The sequence below is a fragment of the Sceloporus occidentalis genome, unplaced genomic scaffold, assembly GCF_023333645.1.
Source record: "Sceloporus occidentalis isolate IW3139 unplaced genomic scaffold, rSceOcc1.0.p SCAF_2, whole genome shotgun sequence".
Lineage (NCBI taxonomy): Eukaryota > Metazoa > Chordata > Lepidosauria > Squamata > Phrynosomatidae > Sceloporus > Sceloporus occidentalis.
The window spans coordinates 240,713,562-240,733,003 of NW_028316982.1; the positions used below are offsets into that span (position 1 = coordinate 240,713,562).

The 19,442-nt window shown below is 36.9% G+C and overlaps 1 protein-coding gene across 4 annotated transcripts in view; it reads right to left on the reverse strand.

The window, feature by feature from the left end:
* The window catches only part of NBEA (neurobeachin), a 559,686-nt gene that overhangs the window by 56,679 nt on the left and 483,565 nt on the right, over positions 1 to 19,442 (reverse strand). For all 4 annotated transcript variants that reach the window (XM_089512505.1, XM_089512504.1, XM_089512507.1 and 1 more), the window contains 2 exons: positions 14,384 to 14,536; positions 7,397 to 7,564 (listed from right to left, as the gene is read on the reverse strand). In XM_089512505.1, the coding sequence (XP_089368631.1) occupies positions 7,397 to 7,564; positions 14,384 to 14,536 (321 nt within the window). The remainder of the gene's footprint in view (positions 1 to 7,396; positions 7,565 to 14,383; positions 14,537 to 19,442) is intronic.

A 19,442-nucleotide genomic window follows, 5' to 3' on the forward strand; every position in this document is an offset into this window, starting at 1 on the left:
TTTTTGACAGCCAACTGCTTGAAAACAAGTAGCAGGGGACATATCATCATGAAGTTCCCCTGCACAGAATTAGTTGCAAAATATGAGAGGTGCACAAGTGCATGTTCATTTCAGTAGGAACTTATGCACAAGACTTTCCTGGTGAACTGTGTCATAAATGTCTTAGTTTCATACATATGTCTTTGGCTTCAAGAAAGGAAGAGCTGTTTTTACAGAATCAGCAACACTCCATAATTTGAAACTGTATAGCCCAAATTACTACTATACTGTTTTACTGTAAAAAAACAGTACTAGAAGGAATATACACATTGTGAACAATGAATTAATATAATCCTACACTTAAAATATTACTAAGAATAAACAAGCCACATCTAACAAACATAAATGAGACGTTGGCAAATATTTGAAACAAGAATAAGTAAATAAAATAAACAGTTTTCTTGAAATGCTAACTTCTTGTAAGCATACACATAAATGTCTGTTTTCAATGGTACATCTGACAAATTTAATTACATTTAGTGTATCAAAGGAAGTATTGCCATTTAGCCGCTTTAATGTTCAGTTACACTGGAGAAACAAATCATTACTGATATATTGACATCACTGGATTAAAATTACTTTGGTGTCTGTTTTTTCTAGAAGAAAAAAATAACAACACAATTTAGGTATTACAAGAATAAATGTAACTTTTGTAAATACAACTTTTAAATAAATTGGGCCCAATTTCTTGGACACTGGTTTGTTACAATGGGATTGTATAGAATAGTTAGCAAGCAAACCAGCAAATGCAACTGCATAGTCCTCAGTGTGTCTTCTGTATTCTGAATTCAAATGAATCATTTCAGCGCACTTAGAAATTAAACCTTTAAACCAAAGCTGTTAAAATTTATCTAAAAATTACTAGAGTTTCCATATGTACCTTGATACAAAGCTCATGAATGAGAAAAGAAGCCGTCTTGTTGGGGGGGGGGGTTTGAAGAGGCAATGAGAGAAGGAGACAAAAAGGAAGGAAGGAAGGAAAGAAGGCTCAAATAATAAAGAAAACATGCATAAATGATCTGAAGGCACTGAGTTTTGATTAGTATTCTTAATGTCAGTCCTCTAAAGACAGCTAAACCATCTAGAAGAATTGGTTTGGATTATGATGTACACCAACAGTAAAGACAATTCCAAACAACATCCAGTGTCCAATATAACTACTGTATACATATTAAAAAGAGATACAGGCTTTGTACAAGGGATGTTCTGTCATGTTTCTCCACAGGAGAAGGCTGTCATGGTAAAGTTCATTATCAATTACTGCTTTACAAGTGCAAGATGAGTTAAGCTGTCATAATTTTCTCAGCTAGAGATCCTGTGCTGTCAAAGAATGTCAATTTTTAATCTGACACGAGGAAGAAAATTATCTCTTATTCTGACCTCTAATTTCTTGACATTTTAATGCAATAATTGCTGTGGTTAGTGCTGCAACCATGATTTCACCTGTCAAGGAGGAATGAATCAATATCCTTGAGCTGTTCATTAAATTTTAGTTTTAACTTCACTAAATTTCTTAGTTTCGGGGGGGGGGGGGGGGGGAAGAAAACCAGTATTGTACAGGCACACTTGCAAATGTTATATACTGAAACCATAACTTGCAGAGATTCCATTTTATTTTTATATCTGACAATAGGGTTTTTTTTGCTATGCAAGATTGAATTACACTATAAATATAATTTTGACATATGCAACATAATTAATGTTATAGCAGTTCATAAGAAGTGATTCTGTTTCAATGGAGTGCTACATTTGGAACACGGTGCTTCTTCTAATGAGAAAAAACTTAAACATTTTTAAGCTGGCTTATCTGTGTGTGGTCAAGAGCACTGCATCAAGTTCAGTTCATTTTGCATAATTCTGAAGACACAGGTATGTTTCCTCTCTTGAAATGAGTAAACAAATCATTCTAGGAAGGTTAATCTGCTTCAGAGCTACAATGGGACAATGGTGTATCATTAACTGAGTGGATTTGCCCCACCATTTCTAATATATTATTATAATTTAAGGATATTTAAATTAATTTTTAAAATTAATTCAATGTACAATGAAGAGTATAAGCCATGCTTTTCCAACCCGGTGTTCTCCAGATGTGTTGGACTACAATCCCTGTCATCCCCAGATAGCATTGGTTATGATGGCCAAGGATGATAAAAAGTTATAATTCAATACATCCAAAGGGCTGATGGCTGCCAAAAGCACAGCATTCTTATAACTGAGACTCGATTTCTTCCAGTTTATTTTGTTTGTTTATTATTAAACTATTTATATCCTGCCTTCTAGCCAGCAATCTCAGGGTAGCATATAATAAAACCAATCTGACAAATTTAAAACAGTATAAATAAATAAACATGATTTTTAAAGGCTAAAAATATACTAAGCAATTTGAAAGGTTGACAGATTAAAATTGTTCAAAATACTTTAAAATTATTTAAAATCATGTACATGTGAGAGTTTTTGTAAAACAAATTAGGTCCCAAAAGCTTTATTCAAACAACAATGTTTTCACTCAGCACCAGAACGACACAAATTTGGTGCCAATTGAGTGTCCAGGGTGGGTAGGTGTCTATTTGTTTGATTTATTTTATTTCAAGGATTTATATCCTGTCTTTCTCTCACAATGGGATTCACAGCTAAGGTGCCACAGCTGAAAAGGCTCCCTTGCACATCATGCCACAGCATATTGTCCTGACTAGTGGGTTTTTGGCTGCAACTGCACTGCAGAAATAATCCGATTTAACACCACTTTAACTGCCATGGCTCAATGCTATGGAATTCTGGGAACTTTGGTGGCACCATAGTTCTCTGACAGAGAAGGCTAAATATCTCACAAAACAACTAATCCCAGAATTCCATAGCATTGAGCCATGGCAGTTAAAGTAGTGTCAAACTGGTTTTTTTCTGCATTGCAGATGCAGCCACCGTGGACCTTAAGCTTCAAGCAGATATACATATATAGGAAGATGTTCTTCAAGTATTGATGCTCCAAGCCATTTAGGGCTTTAAATGTCATTACCAGCACCTTGAATTCAGACCAGAAGCATATTCAGCATCAACAAAGGCAGTCCCACACAGAATGCAGTCTAATTGAGAAGTTACTAGTGCATGGATTACTGTGGCTAAATTATCCCTGTCTAGGAAAAATCTGAACTGATGGGCTAACCCCATCCACTCTGAGCCACTGAGTCTACTTCAGTTTTATATAAAGCTAATAATAACATCAGTAGGGTTGAGGTCACCCGTTGTGGTAACTCATAGTGTCACCCCCCTAAGAACCTTCTCCCCTGCCACACCATACAGAATCCTTAGTAATGTTTTTTGTACTAATGTTACTCATAAACCATAATTCCCCTATATCACTGAATGTAATGGTTATAGTTGTGACACAAACAACTAGCAAAATTAAAATTACACCTTTAAATTACAATATCATGCGCACAGCCTAAATGTATTTACACATATATAGTTTCATGTCATGAAAGTGAAAATTTGGTAAAATGTGATGTTGTAAAAGAAAACTTTAAAAGTTTTTTTTAAAAAAAAAACCATAAAAATTAAAAATAAATAAATTACATTTAATTTTTTTTAAAAAAATAAAATGTAAAAAACCCTAGGGGCTCTTTTTTCTCCTCCCACTCAGCCTCACACAACTCACACCTTACCCAGCGTCAGTGTTTTAAAGGGACACAAGCAAATGCCACAGCCCATTTCTGCCAAAAAGCAGAAGTTTGAGGAGAAATGGTGTCACCTCTCCCTGTTAGGGTGTCGCCTGGTGCAGTCCGCACCCCCCTAGTGACACTGATTTTGGCGACATCTCATTCATATGGGCATCAAATTGAAGCCAACATGATGGCAATTAACAACAAATAATACACATATGGCACTGTTTGAAAGACTCTATCTCCCCCTATGAAACTGCAAGAACCCTAAGGTCTTCAGTGGAAGGCTTTCTCTTGCCCGCCACCATCACAGGTTCCTTTGGTAAGAACACGAAAGATAGCATTCTCAGTGGCTGCTCCTACCCTTTGGAACTCCCTTCCGTGGGAGGCTAGACTGGTCCCCTTCCTGCTCCCCCTTCTGTGGCTGGCAAAAACTTTTCAAGCAGGCTTTTAATACATAATTGCATCCAGGGAGGCTTCTTACTGGTAGTGTTTGCTTGGTATGTTTCTAGTTATTTTATATTTTTAACTTAGTATCTTTAAAGGATTTCATGTTTTTATTTGTTATATTAATATGGTGTTTTACTTGTGTTTTAAAATTGTACTGTTTTACCTGGGCCATCTACTTCGGCCCACAATCATAGTTAAAAGAGATCCACTGAAATCAATGAGACTTAAGTCCCACTCCATTTTAAATACATCAAGGAAGTGAAAAAGCAAAAATGTCACCCTGCTTTCCCCCAAAGAGTGTATGTAATTGGTTGGTTCTACTATTTCCATGTAACAGGATTCTAATATCCCATGATGCATACAACCATACAAATTGTTCAAATTTTATAAAAATATTAGAAAACTGCTACATAACAAGCTGGAAATTTGCAAATGCCATGAGTTTTTGACTGCCAGGCAATGTATAAATTATTACTTGTTTTGCATACAACAGATGGCATGGAAGCTTGTATATGTAGCTTTACCACAGCAACACTCATCTTGCAGCTGTTGCATCTTTACACTTTTCAACCAAAGTAAATCATTTTACAGAATGCTCTAAGACTTATCACAGTAATGTTTTAACAATTATTTTGCTAAGGTGAGTGGACATGATTGGAACAATACATTGAAAAATAAAGCACATCTGCATACATTAAATTTAAAAAATACCTATATGAAACAATGTTCAAACGACATGTACGAAACCACACTAAATTTTCACTATTGTTTGGCTATCATTTTGCTCCTTGAACATTTGATTTGATAACAAATAATCAAAAAAATTCATTTTATAAATAATACAGATATAATCCATATGAATCCATAATGATCTGGTTAAAAAGTTTAATTTTTTTAGTAATTCTACAAATACAGAAGAAAATCAACTTATCTGAGATGTTGTGCTGGTGAAATGTTTTGAGGATACTGTGGACTGCCAGATAGATAAAATTTGATTCTCAACAAATCAATTCTGAAACCTCCCCTGGAGGTCAGGATGACTAGACTGAGGCTGGTGTATTTTGGACACATCGGCCCATTACAGACGGGCGTAAAGTATGTCCTGGGGATGTACTAGGGTTAGGGAAAGTGCGTGCACCTAACCCTAATACGTCCCCAGGACGTACAAAATGGCGGCGCCCGTTCCACACGGGGGCCGCCATTACGACGTCACGAACGCGCCGCCTCCAAACAGGGTGGTGAGGGCGTGACGTCTTTGCGCTGTGTGAGGGCGCATAGAGCGCCCTTTCCACGGCGCTAGAAGGAGCTCTGAAATGGAGCTCCTTCCACAATTTGCATCGCTGGCGCAGCCTTTAGACAGCTGCACCAGCGACACAAGGGAGAAAGTTTCTCCTCCTCCCTGCCACCGTCGGGTGTCCTTGGGGCATGAAGCGCCAAGGACACCCCTTTCCAGGCCGCGGGGAAGCAGCCTTTCGCCGCTTCCCCATGGCCTGGAAAGCAGCGGATCGGGGCCCCAGAGGCTGCCATTCTGGCAGCTGAGGCCCCGATCTGGTGGGGAAAGGAGTGCCTATAGGCCATCCCAAACGGGCAGTCTGTAACGTGCCAATATGAGAAGGCATAACTCACTAGAAAAGTCAATAATGCTAAGAAAGCTAGAAGCCATCAGGAAAAGAGGAAGACTGTATTACAAATGGACTCAATGAAGAAGCCATGGCCCTGAGTCTGCAAGACCTAAACAGGACTCCTGAAGATAGGGTATCTTGATGATGTCTTATTCATAGGGTTGGCAGAAGTCAAGGTCGACTTGAAGGCAGTTAAAACACACACACACACACACACAGGAAGTCAGTACAGTAATTCTTTTGTGGTATTTTAAAGGTTTCAATTCTATAGAAAAGGGCTGGGAAACCTCAGGGCCTGGGGCTGAATAGAGCCCTCTAGGAGGCCCAATACAGTGCTTTGGCATTCCCCAAACAGACATAGCTCCTTCAATATAATGTCTTCACAAGTGATTTCCCAGCATTTACATAGTTTCTCCCCCTTTCCAAATGCTTGAAAAGCCTCTCTTAAAACCTCATGACTGGCAGCAAGAGAGTTAAACAAACAAAGAAACAAACAATTTTTAAAAATTAAATTTAAAAATGCCTATATTTTTGATTCCCCCATTTTCAATTTGAGGGTGAAGCAGACTGGTGGCTTGGAGCAGATCTCCGGCAGCTCCAACACCAGTTGGCCCCCAAGCGGCCCAGGACAACAGCAAAGGCATGCCACAGTCGACTGCTGCAGTAGCCCTGAATAGGCCGCCAGCAAGGAGCAGCCTTTTGTCACTACTTTTCTGGCTAGCTTCAGGCTGCCTTAGGTGGCATCAGAGTGGCTTCTGGTCACGTCAGGTGTGTGCATCATTCTGCATGCCATGCTTTTGAAGTGGCCGAAAACTGTACTTTTTGGCGTATCTGTTTTGGGCCTTGGTTCTGCCAAGAACCACCAAATGGTCACCAGGAACATTTCTAAAGTTTAATTTGACCGTGAAAGAGGAGTCCTGTTCTTGCTGTATAAAACTGCCTGACAGCAAGCCACATTAAAGTGAAGAAGTTTTATTTCTCAACAGACAGGCATTATTTCACTTGCGGTTTAAGAAAACAAATTGGCCAAGATTTAAAGAACTGATTATAAGGCCAGTAATTTTCTCCAAAGGCTGGCATAAAAATCAATTCTTTTCATTTCTTTTTATTTTTCTTTTCTTTCTTTTTTTGAGAAGTGCATATTTTATCCCTCATTCAGCCTGAATCTTTATCTATCTTGGATCAAAATTCAAGATAGAGGAGCATTCCTAGTTTCTCATCTCAACATCTCTATCTCAAAAAGCAAAGCCTGTAGCTCTTTCCTTCAATTTATGTACCAAGAAATAAGTTTACTCATCTACCAAAAGGAATTTCCAAGGTTTTTTTTTTTTTTGTCACATAGTGCACCTTCAGTCAATATTCAAACATGCTGTGAGGGAAGGTTCTTCTCTTAGAGAAGCGTTAGTCTCTATTGTCACAAAACTATTTTAATGATTTATTGGAACTTGGCTATTTAGTAATTACACACGGACTATGTAGTTTTATAAAATAATGATCTCTCCTAGGTTTTTGCATATTTGGACACAGTTACTTGCTTAAGAAGAATAACAAAGGGTATCATGTTCTTAATTGAAGCTCTCTTGTTTCCATTTATCAATGCTTGGAAAAAAAGTGGAGCCAGACACCTACCTCCCTGAGCACAGGATCGGTGATACTGTCAAAGTTAACAGAGCCTTCATATGTCAGATAGTGGAAAACATTAAGTGCTCGGACTGCCTCTGGTCCTCGTTGCTTGTAGCCAAAAATAAGGTCAATCCACTGGTGAAGCTGACAGGATACAAACTCACTTTCCAGAGCCTTGAAATGAAATCAAGAGAATTAAATATTTTATTTCTCAAATTTCACATTCATGTGTGTTATAGCAATTTATTTCTTCATAAAGTTGCATAATAAGAGGGTCGTCTTAGAAATGGCACCCAAACTATGAAGTTTCCTCCCAAGCATGTGTTTACCTGTGTTGCCTCTTTAACTATCTTTCAATTGCTAAACTGCAATTGCTTGTAGACTCTTTCATAGTTATGTTTAGTTGTTTACATGGATTTGGCTTTATTGTTAGCTGCCTTGATCACTTAAGTACTAAGACAGGATATAACTATTAGAAATAAATCAATCAATCATATATTAATAATAATAATAATAATAATAATAATAATAATTTTATTTATATTTCCTGCCTCTCCCTGCGGATCGAGGCGGGATTACAGCAGAGAATGAAATCAACAATAAAATACTAGAAACAGTATTATCTAAAAATACAATCAATAGAACGAATAACAAAACAACTACCAATCACTAAAATGGCCAAATCGTCATCTGTTTTCCATGCTATCAAAGTCAGAAGTGGGAGTGTTCTTTGAGATCAGCTATAGAAGGTCAAATGGATAGGCCTGCCGGAAGAGATCCATCTTCTTAAAGGCTTCTAAGGTGGTAATAAGACAATGCAGTGCAGCTAATGGTGACGGATGTGTGACTTACAGGCCAACAACATCTGGAGGATCTATAATTATCATATTTAATATTATCTTCAAACACTAACTACAGTTGTCCCTCCATAGTCACTAGGGTTAGGGGAACAAGACCCCCGTGAAAATGGAAAAACTGCAAATAACAAAAACACTGTTTTTACTTGAGAGGACACCTCTCTAGGAATCTCTAGGTCCTCCAGTGCAACTCTGTGGTCAATGTCCAACATACACTGACCATAGAATGGCACTGGAGTAGCTACAAATGGTCTTTCAGTGCAACTTTTAGTTAAAGTTGACCACAGAGTTGCACTGGAGGACCTAGACAGTCCTAGAGAGAACATATTAATGAAATCTATGAATAATCAAACCCACAAATATCAAAGCCGCAAATATGGAGGGATGACTGTACCTATATTAAAGTTACATTGGTCCCACGGTATTGGGAAGCTAGCCATCCACAGATTGGAGCGTCAATGGATTACCCTGCCCCATATCAGACAATGGCAGTGCATGCACATAGCTGTGCTGATGTGGGCTCATGTTGCTCCCCATAGCTCAAGCTCCTGTGCTTTTTCCCATCCATGGGGGTGGGGCAGAACTAATCCCCAGCAAATGGGAAGAGTGTACCCTATTAAATAACATTTGTTCCAAAAGATTTTAATTTTTTTTTTAAAAAAAGCAAAACATAGTTTATTATTCTCAGGCTAGTCTATGAGCTACAAGTTAAATGGAAGAAAGCAGAAAAAATATTCAGTAGGAACATGTACTGCACAAGTTCATATTATGCAGTTATAGCTGTATGTGAAGATCTACGGGTTCCTCATTAGTCACACTTGCACACTGTCCTAGTCAGCTTTTGGCAGAAGCATACCATAAAATCACACTGGAGGACAAAGAAAATGCCTAGAGAGAACACTTCTCTAGGTGTATCTGGGTCCTTGAGGGCAATTCTATGGTCACCTTCCTAGAGAGAACACTTGGTCATTCATTTTAGGTAACAGAAATAGCATCCCAGGTTTTTTGAAAAATTTACTATACACAAGGAAGGGTACATAAGGGGTCCCTGAACAGATCCCTCGTGTAGTATGGAAGTCTTACTGTATACTGTATAGGCATGAAATATCCATTACAAAAAAGGTTCTTTCTCACATTTTCAACAAACGTTTGTGAAGAAGTATATAATAATAATAATGCACTACTTCTCACTACTTCTTCATATCAAGAATAACCTACAGGTAGGTCCACACAGGAGTGGTTGTCCAGGCTCCTGAGATACAGTATGTAGGACTCAACAGGCACCTGAATTGGGTTTGGAAATAAATGACAACCAATACAAATGATATGAAACCAGTGTAATCTTGTCTGAGAAGTAGACAATGGAAAGCTTCCTGGCTGCTGTATTCTATACCAGTTATAGTTTCCAAAAACAATTAAAGGGCAGCTTCTTGTAGACTATATTCACATAATCTAAGCAGATGGTGCCATACTACTAGCAGAAAACATAATGGACTTGGAAAAATTACTAAGGCAGGTCAAGGAAGAATGTGCAAAGTCAGAGCTTGTTGCTGAACATAAATAATGACCACAGAGGATCTATAAAAATTCAAGATAATGAGGGAATTGAAATAGTTAAAGATTTTCCATACCTTGGATCAAACAGTGATCAGAAAGGAGATTGTAATCAAGAAATAAGAAGACTAGAAATGGGATGGACAGCAATCAAAGAAGTAGCCAAGATCCTAAAGAATAAAGATATACAACTGAGTATATCTTTATACTTTATAAGTTAGAATCGTCCAACACATTGTATTCTCCATCACCATGTACAGATGTGAGAGCTCAAAAGTGAAGAATGTGGGTAAGAAAAGGATCAACTCTTCTGAGCTGTAGTGCTGGAGAACAGTGCTGAGAATACCATGGGCAGCCAAAAAGATGAACTAATTCTTGAGCAGATCAAGTCTGAAAATTCTCTGGAAGCCAAGATGATCAAATTGAGGCTGTCAGATTTTGACCAGATCATGAGAAGGCATGATTCATGGGAAAAGACAAAGCTAGGAAAGATAGAAGGCAGTAGAAAGAAAGGAAGACTACACACCAGATGGCTATATTCAATTAGGGAGGTCACAAGCCTCGATCTACAGGAGCTAAACGGAGCAGTGGGGGCCAGGGACTTGGAGTTGGCTTATCTATAGGGTCACCATGAGTTGAGAACAACATATATTGGAACTGTTCCATCAACCTTCTTCAAGAAAAGGAAGGTGAACAAAGACCATTCTGGCCACAGTAGCCACCTGAACATTAAGAAGTAAATCTGAATCTTTCAAACTGTGAACCTAATCGTTGATAGATGGTGCAACTCTATCCAGAACAGCTTGTACTCCCACTTCAACTTTATTACAGATCACAAGTACTTCTATCTTGTTTGCAATGAATTTCAGCTTGCAAACTTCTATTCAAGCCACACCCAAACAATAGTGCAAGGCTTCCACAGCTGCATCAATAATAGTTGAACAGGATACAGAGAGAGAATTATTGTCAGCATATTGGGAATTATTGTCAGCTTTTCCAGTTGGGACAAATGTGTTGGGAAGTTACATTATTTGTTGAAGTACCTCATGAGTTTTTAAAAATATCCAAATGTTGCTTCTGTTATTCCAAATTATTACCTGGCAATTCTCTGCACCAGTTACAACATTTTATTCCCACTCCAAGCAGGTTTGTTTTAAAATTCCAAGACATATACAAAAAATATAATGGTTAATGAGGTGCATGTGTTCCTGGGCCTTACTTCTATAACAGAAAATGTATTGACAAGGCAAAAATAACATTGAAGGAATAAGGATAGGTACACTACAAGGAAGAGAACTTCAGCATGTTTAAGCAAACCCTTCATAAGAAACTAACAATATGAAAAATGAAACAACCAGGTCAGGCAAGCCTTGCATCAAAAACATTTTGACCTTTTACAGACTACTTGAAGATTTTATCCAAAGTGTATCCAGGGATGATCTTTTTCTTTTATCAGCATTCACTTTTCTTATTATTTCAGTTGTGTTGGCCAACTGCATAGATTTTTTTTAAATAGGCTGATAAGGGACAGATGATGAAGCAGATTTATCTTCTCTGTCCTTTCTCTGCTTTGTTGTTCATACAAGCTCAGTAAGAGATTTTGGCAGCATCTCCTGCTCACCTTGCCTGTTTTTAATTCAGAGAACAGAAAAATCCCCTTTCAAATTATTGGACAACCTTGTCTTGACCCTGGTGTTGCTGTTGTTGGGTTTTTAAAAAAACAAAACAAAACACAAAAATAACGGAAGGCATTGATGTGGCAGCAACAAGAACCAGCAAAACCTGGCAAAAAACCAAGGGCCTATATTGCAAGAACTCACATTTCTTTAGACCAATCTAGAAGAGCCACTTTGCCTGCAAACTACTGATAGCCTCTTTTAGTATATTACGTAGTTAAACACCAGTGTGCAGTGGGTGATCAAGGAGTTGACCAGTAATTCCCAAGCACTATTTTCTGGAAATATTCAGCCAAACAGGACTAGGATCAATGCAAAATGATGCCCATCCTTGTCTCATATTAGTCAAACATTCCAGGAGGATATCACAATTAATAGTACTGAATGCTGCTAAGATGTCCACCAGAACCAACATAGACACACTCCTCATTAGATCATTGTGAAGGAAAGGAAAACTGAATAGAATGAGAATATTCAGTTTAATCCAAGAGAGCTTGGGCTTCGATCGGAAGCTGTGAAGCAAATCTTTAGTTTCACTCACTATTATAATTTCTAATATACAATAGTGTGTGTGCTTAATAAAAATTATTATCAGAATTAATTTTGGGTTGTGGAAGATCACATATTTGAATTACATAATGCATATTATATAGGTTTAGCTGTGGTTTTACACTAGTTTCATGCCTTGATTTAACATGCTTGGCATGTTGGCTGAATGTGTTCTATTTCTGGCTCTCAGTATCACCACAAGTCTGCTGGGATCAAAAAGCTCAGCAAGAGTATGAAGTCACATCTGTGGAAAGGCTTTTTCCCTTTTTTTTGTAAACTGGTAGATTATGATTGATGAACCCAGCATTAGGGTAATGTTAGCAGGGACACTTACCGCTTCTGTCCTCTGTGACATCACTGAGGTCAGACCATAATCATGTTAGCATTGAACACAATGCTTTATTAATGTTTCATGGGTATGTCAGTAGTAATCAGTGTAGCTTGCTATGGATAAATTAAACTGGGCCAACAACCACTGATGTATAAATTGAATGCTTTTAAAATCTACTGAAATACCTCCTAAAAGTTACCGGATTTAATCACTGTTCCAGTCTTTCCAATGAGACCAATTTTCACAAGAATTTCCTTCAATAAAAGGCCATTTCTCTATTAGAAGATACATTTTATAAAATGCAAAAATATTTTTTCTTGACAGCAAGATTTCAAAAACCTGTTAAATCCTACATTAAGGTGGCAGTTAATCATAATACAATACTATAGTGCTTCTCTTATATGAAGCATCAATGAATATATAAACAAGTTGGAGATAGAAATTTAATGCTATCTATATTTACCTATATATTTATATATTTCTACATACAAACAGATATATTTATGAGAGGAGTTACTAAGTCACTAATCATTAATATGCACTATTTCTACATGCAATGGTCTGCAAAAGCATAAATTAAGGTTTCAAAACACATTTAAAGATATTTTTATATTTTGCTGGTATATTTATATTGCACTCATATTCCTTGTCTCTGGAAAATATGTGCACTCTTGAACAAAAATTAATGATATTTCTAAATGAAACATTTTAAGTACAGTCATAGACAACCTTGCAGTTAAGTCCATTATGGCCTAAATCCAATTGCTAGTTCAACTAGAGTGGACAATTTAACCAGTACTTGAGTAGTATGTCAACATTTATGTGAATCCTAGTGAATCTTTAATTTAGATTGGATACTGGATTTAGGCTCTAATAATCACTATTTCTGCTCTTTTAATGACTGTAATGTGACTTTATTGCACTGATTTAATGTAAAGCACCTTTGCACATTGGACAGAGCAACAACAAACAGGTAGCTGATCACTGTTAAGAGTATATAGGGTTAAGAATATTTTAAGCCAGTTGAAATTCTAACTGTTATCTCTGATACCCCAATACATCTAAGGGAAAATTAAACAAAGAAGGTGCTCTCATACAGTCAGACCTGGGACCACAAGGATCATCTAATCCAACTCTTGCCATGCGGGAATAAACAACTAAGCACTTCCAAAAGCTGGCCATCCAATTTCTTTTTCGCCCATAAGTCTCAGTTACTCTGCCAGTTCTGTTGTAAAACACGCCATCACTTTGCAGTAAATATTTAATGGATGGAATTCAGTAGCAAGAGCAGCAGGGACATTTTTTCATTAAACACCATGAAAGATATTGAAGTAAAAATCATAGGTATTCCCAGAATCTAAAAAAATGAATGCATTCCTACATGCAGAGAAATGTATTATGATTAACTATGGAATCATAACATTAAAATAGTATTGATGTAAATGCACTTTCTTTTATGAAAAGGAAATGTGTGTTAAAGGTTACAGTGCTGGATGAACTGTGAAGAACATCTTAGATGTGTTGATTTATGCAGAGAGAAAGCAGTTTCTAGTTGTTGAAAGTCACCTTAATGAGTACATTAAAATAGTCTTATTAAATACTAGTACCCATGACTTCTAATTTAGCTCATAATGAATACTAGTATCCTGTTCTTTCTTTTAAAAGCTTGGGGTTGTACGTGAGAAGTCCAATGGTCTCCCCTCCAGCCATGATTTCATTATTACCATTCAGTTAGGGCACTTATAAACCACGTTTCATAGATAATACACAAAGCCATTTACAAAAAAGAGACAGTGGAAAAAAGTAGATATAAATATACAACTGAAGAATAAGTCCTCATAACAGGAAAACCTCTTAAATTTCATTGTATTAAGATTGCCACAGAATGGATGTAACAATCTCTTCTATCGTGTGCTTTTTTCTTTGTTATATTTTCAACTGTTGTCCTACAGGGATGAAAAGCTAGTGAAGATTAGATTGTTAAATCATTACACTTTTTAACAAGCTTGAATAAAATCCTTCTTACCATCCTATTGATGCGCACAAAATCTTCAGGCTTCTTTGCCCAAGGGGGAAGCTCTACATCATTCACAACAACTTCATCTTCTCTGACTCCAAGATTATATCCATTACTGTTGACAAACATTTCTGGTAGGTAGTAAAACTCTGGAATTAACTCCTGTTGTGGAATAAACAAATGTTATTGCCAGATGGTCACTTACATTGCCTTGTGTTACTGTATATAACTTGTCAAACTCATTTTTGCATTATTTGGGAGAAAGGCAGGATATAAATCCCCTAAATAAACACAATAAAACAAATAAATAAAAATTGCTCAAGAACTTTTGTAACCTTTTATAACTTTCTCTTTTTGTGACTATTTTCAGTGAGACTCTATAATATTAAGGTTGCCAGTGCTACATTTTTAATCCAAATCATTCATGTTTCAATATACCAATGATGTCTGTTCTAGTCCACTATATAGACAATTGCTTAGATGTTCTTCATTAAAGAAATAAGTGCTGCAGCTCAAATTCTGTGTCTTCTATGTAGTATTCTGTATGGTATGCCTGGGAATTTCATACCCAGCAACTTCTCAAGTGTTCTGTATCTCTGTATTAATAAGATTTTTTGTCTGTTGTGTAATCCTTTGTTTGGAATCAATTATGTATTTTATTTAAAAAATTAATTTGACTGGCTGTTGGGAACTCTCAGCTTTCAAGTCATATCCTGAAAAAATGAGCCAGTTGCAAGAAATATTCTATTTCTCATCTGAAGAAGAAAATTTAACTTTCTGTGGCAAATAAGGATACAGAACAATGGTATTACTCTCTATACACTACCTGTTTTTAATCATACCTGTGTGAATTCCATGTTCTATTGATACTGCTGCTCTACACATTCACTACCTTTCAGAAAACAATTCCTGAACCAGTTTATACATTCACTACTTTTCACAAAACAATCCCATTTTCTTCCACAATGCAGTTGGTTTGTATTGGTGAAGCTTACAAACCAATGGCTAAGCTCAAATGTATGTTACATAAAACTAAGGCCAGTGGGGATTATTGAATTCAGTGGGGCTTACTGTAAACTGAACAGGTTTATGATTGCATGCTCCAATATTTATAATGCATTGAAAACTACCAGACAGGGCAGAAATGAATACAGTTGTCCCTCCATATTCGCTAGGGTTAGGGGAATAAGACCCCCATGAATATGGAAAAAACACAAATAACAAAAACACCATGTTTTTACCTGAAGGACACCTCTCTAGGAATCTCTAGGTCCTCCAGTGCAACTCTGTGGTCAATGTCCAACATACACTGACCATAGAATGGCACTGGAGTAGATACAAATGGTCTTTCAGTGCAACTTTTAGTTAAAGTTGACCACAGAGTTGCACTGGAGGACCTAGACAGTCCTAGTGAATAATCAAATCCACAAATATCAAAGCCGCAAATATGGAGGGATGACTGTATTATAATAGACATTTTACACCTTTAAATGTGATCTCTAGTTAATTTTAATAGCCATGATAAAACCCAAAGTATTACGTATATTATGGCTTTCTATAAGAGGAAAATTTGCCAAAATACATTTTTTTAAGCTTGGGATGAATTCAAGCTGTTGAAAAATGAAACGTAAAAAGTGTGGCTTGGCTTTACTGAGGACTACTACTAACACTTCATAATCATATACCATAAGCATCAAAACTGACATTTCACTTTAGTATGTTTTGCCAAGAGCACACTATTTTATGGCTCTCTCTGAAATCAAATCTATTATAGTTTTTCATTTTTCTAATATATTTCCAAGCAAGATTTTAAAGCTTTCATTTCAGCCACTCCTGCTTGTTTGTTTCCTTTCCCCCACAAAAGGGTGATCCCCTGGTATCCATTACTTCACCAGTCACCTTATATTAGATGGAGGTGGTCACCATTCAGTTACTAGAAACTCCATTAACTCTACTAGTTTGCAATATGTCACCCTACTGGCATTTTTATCATAGCCCCTGTTCTGTCATCTATACACTCTTGTCCAAGAGCAGTATCTCACATTTGAGATACATTCTAGAGACTAATTTTTGAACTCTGAAAACCCTATGAAATTCATGGGGTTGTCAGTAAGTTGACAGGTGATTTGAAGGCATGTGTAAAGAAATTCTTTGGATATGAAACTTGTTGTTGTTAACTGTCCTTTAGTTGACCTTGACTCATGGCTACCCTGTGGATGAGACACTTCCAAGACCCCCTGTCCTTAACTGCTTTGTTCAGGTCCTGCAAACTCATGCCCGTGTCCCCTCTGATTGAGTCCATCCATCTGGCATGAGATCTTCCTTTCTTTCTACTGCCTTCTACCTTTCCTAGCATTGTTATCTTTTCTAATGAGTCATGGCTTCGCATGATGTGGCCCAAAAACAGCCTCAATTTGATCATCTTGGCTGTCAGAGAGAGTTCAAGCTTGATCTGTTCAAGGACCCATTTGTTCATCTTTTTGGCTGGCCATGGTATTCTCAGCACTCTTCTCCAGCACCGCATCTCAAATCTCAAATGCATTAATTTTCTTTTTATCTACTTTCTTCACTGTCCAGCTCTAATATCCATACATGGTAATGAGGAATCAATGGCTTGGGTGTTTCTAACTTCGGTGCTCAGTTGTATATCTTTACCCTTCCTATTCCTAGTCCTCTTCTTATTTCTTGACTGCAGCCTCAGTTCTGATCAATGTTGGATCCCAGGTATAGGAAATTATAGCTGCATTCCCATGTCTTTACAAGTGTTCCATGGCTTTTCATAATTTATGCAGCTGAAGGCTTTGCTATCGAATTCTTTGTTGTGCTCCATTAGCTACTGTATGTTTGTTATGTGGTTCCTAGTGTCTCTGCCTTTCCTGAACCCTACAAGCCGCTCTGATAGCCATTAGGGCTGAAGGGTGGGGTATAAATACCATAAATAAATAAATAAATAAATAAATAAAACTTGCATTTCCCTCTGGGATTTCCCTCCATATATGATTGTGGTCTATGTTGCAGTATTTTCTGCATAACTTTGCTTACTTGGAAAATTAATGCTATGGACCTAAAGTTGCTGTAGTCTTTTCTGTCTCCTTTTTTATGGATGGGAATATATAAGGAAAATTAAATAAACTGAAATGGAAAAAATAAAAATAGAGGAAATGCCAAAAGAAAGAAAAAGAAATGGGCAAGTTATGGCCATTTTTAAGGTCTGTATATACTAAAAGATCCTTCTACTAATATGAACATAGTAAGGAAAACAGTGCAGTGATACTCAAAGGCAGTGGTCTTGGACTGGTCCCAGTTCCTGAACCACAGGCTGCAATTCCATCAAGAGCTTCCAGGAAAGAAGGAAACAATTATAGTCATGGACACGATTATAGGGCTGGTCCCTAAGGGGAAAAAAACCTTGCTGGTTCCCCACATAAGATACCTTATAATACAGTGTTAAACAATTGATCCATCTGAACCTAGTCAATTCTGACATGCAGCAGCTCTCTAGGGATCTCAAGCAGGATCCTTCTTCAGTCCTACCTGGAGATTCCTAGTATTTACGGTAGTTTCCTGTACAACTATTAACCAGGCCTGATCCTCCTTAGTTTCTTAAATTTGACAAGAGTGACAGCGTTTAGTGTGCATTGTCTGTACTAATACAGGAAAATGTCAAATGCTTAAAATGACAAGAAAATAAAACCTCAATTATCCATGGTTCTTCTTTTGTGTGCACTATGTTAATTTGTCAAATTCAGCACTCTGTCTTTTCTATTTGCGAAATATGATTTTTACATTTGAGAATTTAACAGAACAAACATGCTGGTCCCTTTCAGATGCAGTGACATGTTTCCTGTTTTGCTAGGATATGATAAAACTATGATTTGTGCAAATCACAGTTTGTTTTCACACCAGGCTATCAAATCAACCTAACAGGAGAACTAGGGTTTATATCAAAATGGTAAATTGTTGCTCATTACAAATGAGGGGGCCACTTATGCATCATCAAATAGAGAGAATAAAAAGTCTGCTAGCTAGTCTTAGGCTACATCTGCACTGCAGAAATAATGCAATTGTCACTGCTTTAACTGCCATAACTCAATGATATGGAATCTTGTGATTTGTGATTTGTTGTTCTTGGAATAGAAACAACATCTATAAGTGGAGTCATTATAGGGTTAATGGTGACCCACTGAGATAGAGATGATCTTCAGCTGTTTGTATTGCCCTAATCAGCTGTTGAGCCTTCATAAGGCTAGCTTTAGTTTGTGATCTCTCTCCCTCCTTTCTCTTAACCTCTTTTCTGTATTTTGTGTTGCTTGCTTCAATGTAGTTTATATTATTTGATGCATTTGCTATTTTGTGTTATTCTGTTTGTCATTATTACTATGGTTCATTTTGTATCTTTTGGATAGAGTTGTTTTGTTATATATATTGTTTTGTTATCGTTTAAGCAGATAATAGATAAAGGTTATAGTACCTTTTGCTTTTGGCGTTTTCAATTCCATTGTTTCAACAGTTGTGGCACCAGAGCTCTCTGACAGAGAAGGCTAAATATCTCACAGAATCATAAATCCCAGAATTCCATAGCATTGAACCATGGAGGTCAAAGCAATGTCAAACTGCAATATCTCCTGCTGTGACTTTGTGGGGTTTTTGCCCAAATGGAACACATTTACCTTTGTTTTTTGTATCTTACTTTTTTGATTTATGAGGGAGGAGATTGGGATTTTTGAGCTAATGGCTACAATAGTTATTCCTCTTTTATTGCTTGTTTTTTTATTATTACATCTGAATTGTGCCACTGTGATAACAACACAAATACATACTTGAATAGTTCAATGTATGCCACAGTTTTATATTCATTATCACAGTGTGGAAGAATCTGATGATGGAGGAATAAAGATATATGCTGGCATTTAATATCAACATCAGTTATATTCTATTAAATGAAATGTCTGTAAGACATGTGAAATGCAATATAGATACTGCTTCATGTGCAGAAATAAACACACATTATTCTGTTTATATAATGCCAAAGGAAGGTGGATGTTGGAAAAGAGTGTTTGAAAAGTGA